General features: G+C 42.0%; 1 protein-coding gene across 2 annotated transcripts in view; it reads right to left on the reverse strand.

The window, feature by feature from the left end:
- The window catches only part of CTSC (cathepsin C), a 37744-nt gene extending 34695 nt beyond the window's left edge, over window positions 1-3049 (reverse strand). Inside the window, exons 1-2 of one of the 2 annotated variants that reach the window (XM_078433017.2) lie at window positions 2766-3037; window positions 791-936 (exon numbers count right to left, since the gene is read on the reverse strand). In XM_078433017.2, the coding sequence (XP_078289143.1) occupies window positions 791-936; window positions 2766-2937 (318 nt within the window). In that variant the 5' untranslated portion in view covers window positions 2938-3037. Of the gene's footprint in view, window positions 1-790; window positions 937-2765 lie in introns of both variants that reach the window. The other variant, XM_078433018.2, reaches the window with a different exon arrangement.
- Between the last annotated feature and the right edge of the window lie 6514 nt (window positions 3050-9563).

The raw sequence follows: 9563 nt of genomic DNA on the forward strand, positions 1-9563 counted from the left end.
TGTAAAAGCTATACACGTTCAGTAGAAACCGGACTTTGAATTTTGATTTTTTCCTAGGCTAGCACTATGCAGTAGGAAACATTCCTGTGATGCTGACCAGTAGCAGTCAGCCCCATGATCACAAGGGTGGACCAGTGATACACTTACAACCATTCTGTTTCTCCCTTTTATTACAGTATTCAATTAATTCAATGAAATAGTCAACACACTATAAAATAGACTGTGTTAGATGATTTTGCTACAGGCCAATTTAGGTGTTCTGAGCATGTTCAAGGTAGGGCAGGCTAAGCCATGATGTCTGATAGGAATGAAACACATTTTCCATTTACAATGGGTGTATTGCGACATAACCCATCCATCATTATTAAGTTGAGGAATGTGTCATCAATTTCTCAGAGTCAACAAGCAATGGTAGGATAGGATAATAATTCCAAGAAAAAGAAATTTATAATGCCCGTATCTTTCCTACACATTCAGTACAGAGCCAAGTGACTAAGGCAACATTTAAAAGTAAAGGTGTAGTAATAAATAAATTTAGTCATACTTACCGAAAGGTAAATTTCAATACAGATGGGTTGTACATATTCAAATATAGCTCTTTTTTTTTTAATTTACTGAATTCACAATTTTAAATAAAGTGGCAAAATTACACCATCTAATATCTCTTGGGAAAAATGGTGTCAATTCTGGTTATCTTCTTAATCTAAAATTAAAATTCTGAGAGTCTGATTAGAAGAAGCTTCAGATATCAAATCACTGAAAATACAAATACATTCCCAACAAAACTAACCTTAAAAAAGGCAAACCACTTGTAGTCATTCAACACAATCTCAAAGCCTTGATTGTAAATGATGGTAAAATGGCCGGCATTGCCAAAATCATCATATGCTGTATCCAACTTCTTAAGGTGCACCACTACCTTTTTTTCTGGTGGTCCTAAAAATAAATAAATAAATAATAATGCACAACAGAGGAAAATTATTTGGACTGCAAATGGCAGGGAAATCTCTAGAATTTCCATTATTTTTAAGCTGCTTTCCTTTCATGCCACTGGATTTGGACCAGTCTGGCTTGTGAAGATATCAGAGTCTCCATCCTGTACACTCCCACAGGTGTCTCGGGAAAACCAGTGAAGTGAAGGCTCAAAAGACAGAAATATGTCCAGTGGCCCACCAGGCAGAGACTCCCCCAAAAGTACAGCCCTACCTTCCCAGAGCATCGAAACACTGAAGAAAAAGAGGAATAGGGATGTTTCAAATGACAGCCCAAAATGGGTAGAATACGAAATGGTAGTCAAAAAATGGAAAATACAAAATATAAAAGATCTGCTATCATATCACAAGGACAAAGGAAATGATCTCTTTAGGGAAGAAATGGGGTATCTTTCTCAATGGCTCTAGCAGTTCAGAACCTCATAATCTGAATCCTTCCACGCTATTAGGCAAACTCAAGGTTTCTATCCTATAAAGCTAGTTTGTGCCAATAGGAACTAAACTTTCAACCTTCAGAAGATAAGAGCTCGGATCTACATGTGTCTTTACTAGATTAAAGTCAAAGGCACGATTTATAAGCAGAGGTTGTCTGAAAGGGTTCTACTGTGTCCATCTGGGGGTTTCACACTTTAGTTTTTCCACGTTTCAGATGAATACTCTGAAAGAGGAGGCTGCATGTGACAGAACAGTTCTCCTTCTGCTTCGGACCTTCAAATTCAACTTTTAAAACAGAAGGTGGTTATAATGCCCAGGATTACAAAATGCCACACAGTCATCTGGAGTTGGAATAGTTGAATAGGTCTGTTTTAGTAACAAATGACCTGGCAATCTTTTCCTGCTGAGACAAGGAAATTGAGGCAGAGAGCTTCCCTCACTCTGCACATGCCACAGGGTGGTAAGGGTTTGGGCAGAACAAGAGTGCCTCTTTTGACAGAGATTGTGTGTTTTTTCTTCTCCCTTCTCTAAATTCTTTGTCCTCAGGGTAGCTATGTTCTCTGAGGACATATGAAATATCCCAGTGTGTTCTAACACGAGACATTTCTTTCAGAGGTTTCCATAAGCCAGACTTTGTGCTTGGCTCTGGACATTCCCAAATATAATCACTGACTAAAGAGTTATTTCCAAAAAAAAAAAAAAAAAGACGACGAAGAAGAAGTAGAAAGTAAAAAAGAATGAATGGGCCGGGGGGGGGGGGGGGGGGGGAGGAGTACTTTTATCTACCTCCCTGCAATACACGAAAAAGCGCAGAGCCAATACCGAAAGTTTTCTCGGACTAGTAGCTTCAACACACGTGTAAGTCAAAAACTCTGGGCAAAAAAAAAAAGGCTCTTTCCCACAAGCTAACAAAAGGAAAAAAACTTTTTTGCTATTTTCTCCAGTATTCGAGCTTATTTTTCATGGGCACAGCTTTATAAAAATATGCAGATTGGGCAGGGAGATCCTAAGATTGCACGGTCTCAACTCTCTTCCAAATCAAATAAACCAAAACCCAAAAACTAAAAAGGGGAAAAAAAGTTCTCGAAAAAGTGTTTAGGCCCCGGGAATAGCTAAGGAAACGTGCAATTAGAAGTTCTCAGCCGCTCAGCTTGGACTTCTAGGCCCTGGAGCGGGAAAAGGCACCCCAAGGGGCCTCAAGTCCATCCCGGCTTCCACTAGCACCGGCCTCGGGTCTCCGCGCTCCGCGTGGACGCTGGGGGCAGAGAGCTCGGGAAGGCAAGGAAGGAGTCCCGGGCCAAAGCGGGAAGGGGGAGAGGCCGGGGCGCCGTGGCTTACCCATAACCGAGCAGTTGACTTCGCTCTGAGAACCAACGGGGCCCACCTGGAAGACCCAGGTGCCCAGCAGGTCAGGGTAGGTGCAGTTGGCAGGTGTGTCGCAGTACGCGGGGCCAGCGACGGCGAGGAGCAGTAGGAGGGCGGCGAGCAGCGACTGGGGCCCGGGACCCATGCTGGCGGGGCCCCAGAGGGGAGAAGAAGGACAAAGTCGTCCCTGAAGAGCAGAGGGCTCACAACGAGGCGATCAGCACAGCGCCTGCCTTAAAATAGCCTGAGCTGCCGGAAACCCACCGCCTGCAAGGGGCGGGGGCGGGGTCTGGGGCCCCAGGGGCGGGGGGAGGGGCGCTCGGGCGCAGTAACGTGCTCCCGGGTGCGCGCAGCTCCGCACCTGGCCGCAGCTCCACCGGAACCTGGCTTGAACCTGCAGACGGGGTCTATTACCATGGGACGTCTCCAAAGAGGAGTTAAGAGCCACAGTGACTTTGTTCCATGAGAAGTAACCCCGGGGGGAACAATGTGCGGCGGTAGGCAGGAACTATAGATCAGAAAGAGACAGACGTACAACTGAGGTGAGGGGGTGGGGGTGGGAATAGACATAAAGTGTGAAAAAGACCCAGAGAGGAAGCGATCTAACAAGTGGAGTTTTCTTTTACTCCCTCCCCTTCCCCAGTTAGTCCTCACCAACTCAGTTATTTTGTACCCACTGGGGAAAATGTTGCCCCCAGGCACCCCAGCTGTTTGAGAACTGCTCTTCCTTCCGTTTGTCAAAAGTTTCACAGCAGTTTTTTGCTTGGTTTTGTTTGGTTTCCTGTTAACGTTGTTTACTTATTATCCACAAGAGAATTCAGTTGGAGTGCAAACTTGCAGGTTTTTGTGTATCAGTTGGTTTTTTTTCCCCTGCAAACTTTATAGGATTTAGTAAAGGCAAGTACTCACACACATGCACAAAAGCTGTCAGGGATTGTGGACCTCCACCCCTTCTTTTACAGATGAAAAGCAGGAGGCCCAGAGAGAGGAAGTAACTTGCCCAGGGTGAGGAAGGAAGCTGGTAGGAGAAAGCTGGTTTTATGAGCAGGTCCAGTGTGCCAGTGTGACTGCCAATAATTATTATGTAACACTGTTTCCAAGTGCCTCTTGGCTTAGTTTAAATATCACCCTTTTCTGGGAGAGCTCCTGTGACTTTTCCTGACTATTGGTGGAAGCTGGGGCTTCTTTTATACACAGAGCCTGTTAGGTGTCAAGCTGTGTGTCAGCATCAAGGGCAAGTGATGAACAAGATAGACTTTTATGTGTCCCTGTCCTCTAGGGCACACGTATTTTGCCCTCATCACAGTGGTTACAAATAAATATGCTCATTATTCACCTTTGTCTCCCTAGATTATGACTTAAAAACACCCATAAATTGGGGCACCTGGGTGGCTCAGTCATTTAAGCATCCCACTCTTGATTTCAGCTCAGGTCATGGATTTCCATCAGGTTCCTGGATCAGGCCCTAAATCAGGGTCCATGCTGACAGCATGCAGAGCATGCTTGGGATTCTCTCTCTCCCTCCCCCCACCCCCACCCCCCCACTAGTGTATGTTCCCGCTCTCTCTCTGGCTCTTTCTCTCTCAAAAAAACAAAAAAAAAAAAACACAAAACACACACTCAGAAATTGTCCTGCGGTTTTAAAATAAATGCATAATAACTGAGGGGGTTCAGAGCAAGTCTCCCCAAAACATGCCACTGAGGCATGTTGACTATTTTGAGCTGAAGGCAATCAAGGCCCTACCTGGTCATGAGAAACTTTTTGGGGTGCCTGGGTGGCACAGTCGGTTGAGTGTCTGACTTTGGCTCAGGTCATGATCTCACATTCCTGGGTTCAAGCACTGCATCGGGCTGGGTCTGACAGCTCAGAGCCTGGAGCTGGCTTCGGATTCTGTGTCTCCCTTTCTGTCTGCCCCTCCCCAGCTCACGCTCTGCCTCTCAAAAAATAAAATAAAATAAACATTAAATTTTTTTTTTTAAGAAAAGAAACTTTTTATCCCGCAACTACCTAGAAAAATCTAATTGAGGATCTTTTCCAGAATTAGACTTAGTACCAGAGATACATTTTATCTGACTGACCTATCTGCATGGTAGGGCAAAGATCTAATTACCAAATATCCGCTCTTCTTATTGCCCTGTGAATTGTCCCCTTCTCCTTTGATGTGCCAGGCCCCTAGCCTACTCCTCAGCTCAGGATGGAGTCCATACCTCATTTTGCCTTTCTGGCTTTGAACTTATCATTGTATGTGGGGTTCCCATACATACAAAATCACATTTTATTTCCTCCTGTTAATCTGTTTCATGTCAATTTAATTCTTATCCCAGCTAGGAGAACCTTTGAAGGGTAGAGGAAATTTTTTTTCTCCCCTGTATAACCTTATCTTGGTTTTGAAGCCTGGAAGCCAATTTCAATTTGGCAAGAGGAACTGCTCTTGAAAGCTCAGAAGTGAGTATGCTTTCTAATGTAGGCAAAAACTGCAAAGGCAAGGGTGTGGCCTTTTAGATTTCATAGCCCTATGCTTGAGATTAAAAGTTGACATCATGTAATTACAGTAACCCACTTAACAATACACCAACAGAGTAGCATTGCCTTCTGAAGTTTCCCCAAAGTGTGTTATTTGTTAAAACATGAAGTCTTTTACTAGGTTGTCAATATTGAAGAGTTGAACAATCCAGTTGGAAATTTCTTTGATAGATGTAATCAAGTAGCATACTTAATTGTGAAGATAGTTTAAATAGTCTTTATTCACTGAATGATAACTAAAAGGGGATCTTGGAGAACTTTTAGTCTAATGGATTAATTTTACTATTGGAAAGTAGAGATCCAGAGATCATAATAACTCACTAGATGTCACAATGCTAGTTACTGAGATTCAAAAATAAACCTCAGATAACTTGATTTTAAATTTAGTTTGTTTCCAATTATCTACTATTTACAAACTATTCCCCCTCAAAGTAAAGTGCTGGTCCTCTTTCCGTTAGCAGGGAGGAAAATTGCATGATTCTCAAACTGATCAGGCCCTATGTTTTATTTTTAAAAAAAAATTTTTTTTTCAACGTTTTTTATTTATTTTTGGGACAGAGAGAGACAGAGCATGAACGGGGGAGGGGCAGAGAGAGAGAGGGAGACACAGAATCGGAAACAGGCTCCAGGCTCCGAGCCATCAGCCCAGAGCCTGACGCGGGGCTCGAACTCACGGACCGCGAGATCGTGACCTGGCTGAAGTCGGACGCTTAACCGACTGCGCCACCCAGGCGCCCCCCCTATGTTTTATTTTTATAACATATTTTATAGAGACCTTTACCATTCTGAAGTGAAATGTGTATATAATATAAGCTACTTATACATTTAATAAAAAAAGAAAACTAAAATACCAAATTTAACATAAGGAATAAATGGAAAGATGTTTTAAGTAAATTTCTAATGCAAAGATATATTTCATCATCTAAAATGCTCATGGATCAATGTGCTGGAAAACAGAATATGACGTTCAGATACTCATTATGTCTCTACATAAAATTATAGAATCGGGAAAAGTGATGGGTGCCTTTTCTCTGAAAACAGAGATAATTTCAGCGAGTTAGAATACAAATATCTCATCAGATGGTCATTCAACCCATACCTTGATGTTGATGCTAGATAACTCTTGGTCAAGTCCCAGCAGAAAAAAAAAAAAAAAAAAAAAATACTATCCTCTGTTGATTTATCCAGAAGTTTCATTCCTGAAAATTTGACATATATTGAAATGATATGAAATGAAATTGATTTTACACGCAAACCAGAATTTGGTGCTCAGATCATTATAAGTAGGCAGCCTTTTTAGCAGTAGTTCTCAAAGCATGGTCCCAGGATCAATGGGACCAGTAGCAGCCAAATCTTCCTGGGATTTGTAAAAAAGCACATTTCTGACCCCTCCCTCATAACCTACTGAATCAGAAAATGTCTGGGTAGGTCCCAGCAATCTGTGTTTTAACAATCCCGTTTCAGGATTCCTACTATAGCTACAGTTGGAGAATCACTGGTTTAAGCATCAGCAAGGACTCCAGTCACACTGCTTGAGAGGGAAGACTGGGCTCTGCCTCTCATCAGCTGTTTAATCTTGAAGAAGTTATTTTACTTCATCTTGTGCCTTTGTTTTCTCATCTATAAAATGTGCATAATTGTATTCCCTATCTGCCTCATCTGGGTTTTGAGAAGACTAAATAAGTAAATACAGATCTCTGTGGAGATCTGACTACATTTATTATGCATTTATTATTGTATGTATTTCTCTCATAAAACTTCTCCCTTTTGGGGAGCCTGGGTGCCTCAGTTGGCTGAGCATCCAACTCTTGATTTCAGCTTTGGTCATGATCTTACTGACTGTGAGATGGAGCCCCCATATCAGACTGTGCTGATGGCAAGGAGCCTGCTTGGTATTCTCTCTCTCCCTCTCTCTCTGCTCCTCCCCCACTTGCATCCTCTCTCTCTCTCTCTCTCTCTCTCTCTCTCTCTCTCCCTCTCTGTCAAAATAAATATATTTTTAAAAAAGAATTATAGGGGTGCATGGGTGGCTCAGTGAGTTAAGCCTGTAACTCTTGATTTTGGCTCAGGTCATAATCTCACAATTTGTGTTTGAGCCCCATATCAGGCTCTGCACTGACAGTGTGGAGTCTGCTTGGGATTCTCTCTCTCCCCTTCTCTCTGCCCCTCCCACACCCATGCGCTCTCTCTCTCTCTCTCTCTCTCTCTCAAAATAAATACACTTAAAAAAATTAAAAAATTAAAAATTAAAAAAATTATTCTGCTTTCTATTTGAAAGGTTTATTATAACTTGCACAATACATTAACATGTTATATAAATCTGCTAGTGATCTTATAGATATCTTTGCTCACACTTTACAGATAAGGAAAATGGGGCTCTGAAAAGATAAGTCACTTTTCTGTGGTCATCCTGCTAGTGAGTATAAGTCTGATAACCAACTGAAGACTTTCTGGTTTTTAGTGAGACTGTTGGAATGGAATTAAAAAAAATGAAGGTTGGCCTACTTATTGGTGCAGTCAGATATAAAATTAAGACAAAGAAAGGTTCTCCAAGAGACCTGGACAGAAGACGCACATTGAGGCAGGTGTGGAACTTTCAGTTACTGACATAGTCTCTACTGTTTGATTCCATTCTCACTGCACTGTTTCCTTCTGTTAAGCAAGTTTTTGAAATGAGATTTTGAAGAAGCATTATTTTTACAGATAGACCAGGCTTACCCTCTGGGTCACAGAGAGTAAGAGCAACCCTACAGAGCCATCAGATGGAATCAGTTTGTCCACTTTGCTCCCTTTCTACCAGCATCACTCTGGTCCAACATGCCATCATTTCTGGCTGAACAACTGTGGTTAACTTCTAATTTCATCCACTTTTTCTTGAATTTAAGGTACAAGCCAGGAACCTGAGTATCATCCTTGACTCTTCCTTTTCCCACCCTCCCCCCTATCTGATCTGCCAACGTATCACACTGAGACTACCCTCAACACTGTGATTTTTTTTAATTTAAATGTAAATCATATCAAGTTACTCTCAATATTGGGAAGCTGAATACTTCCCAAGAGGTTACCTTGTTATCATCTTTGAATGAAATCCTACATGAAAGACCTGCATGAACTACGTATCTCTTTGTTCCTCTAATCTCTCACTGTACCAGGAATGAACTCTTGCTTTCTGTTTGATCCTCAAACCGTCGAGATTTCCTCTCTCCTCATTACATTTGCACTTTGCTATCCTCTCCGCCTGAAATAATTTACCTACTTTTTCACATGGCTGCTCATACTCACTGTTTATGAAACTGTCATTGATAAATATTTTACCTTCTTAGAAAGGCCTCCTCTAACCACACTGTCTGAAGTTGCCTTCTTCAGCTATTCAATTTTATTTCTATTTCTTTCTGCATGACACCTAAAACTGTCTATAATTATTGAATTTTCTTGTTTATTATGTTTCTGCCCCACTGGAATGTAAGCTCCAGAGGACTTCTCTGTCTTGATCACCATGGTATTTCCAACACATAGTGGGTGCTTTGAACTTAAAAAAAAAATGGGGTGCCTGCGTGGCTCAATTGGTTAAGTGTCTGGCTTTGACTCCAGTCATGATCTCGCCATTCTTGAGTTCGAGCCCTTCAAGCCCCACATAGGGCTTTCTGCTGTCAGCAAAGAGCCTGCTTGGAATTCTCTGTCTCCCTCTCTCTCTGCCCCTTCCCCACTTGCTCTCTCTCTCTCTCTCTCTCTCTCAAAAATAAACATAAAAAATTAAAAAAAAAAAAACCTGCCAGTTATTTTACCAGCAAAAGATGGGCTTATTTGGGAATAGCAGAGAACTGCAATCAAGGACAAGCAAGCTATGACAGAACCATAAGCAAGTCAGCATAGCAAAGGAAAGAAATATTCTTTTATAGTGGAAAGGGGGACATTGGAGGAGCTGTCATAAACAAAAAGTCCATTAGAGTAAACTGGGAGTTGGAAGTATAGTGGCTTCTCATTGGCTGAGCTGTGAATGTCTCTTATTGGCTGAACTACTGCAGGGCAGGGGGAGTCTTTCTTCCTTCTGCTGGGATAGGAAAGTAGTAGCTCAAGTAGTATCCATGTGCAAGGTCTGTCTTTTCTTGTTAGATTAGCAATTGAGGACTAGTGGTAGGGCATGAGAGCTTCCAGTGCCAACCCTCCAGACTCCATTTCAGCAAGGTTTCCCTTAATTAATTTTCACAGTGTTCAATAAATACTTATTAAATGTTGATTGAAACTCT

The sequence above is a fragment of the Panthera onca genome, chromosome D1 (assembly GCF_046562875.1).
Source record: "Panthera onca isolate mPanOnc1 chromosome D1, mPanOnc1 haplotype 2, whole genome shotgun sequence".
Classification (NCBI taxonomy): domain Eukaryota; kingdom Metazoa; phylum Chordata; class Mammalia; order Carnivora; family Felidae; genus Panthera; species Panthera onca.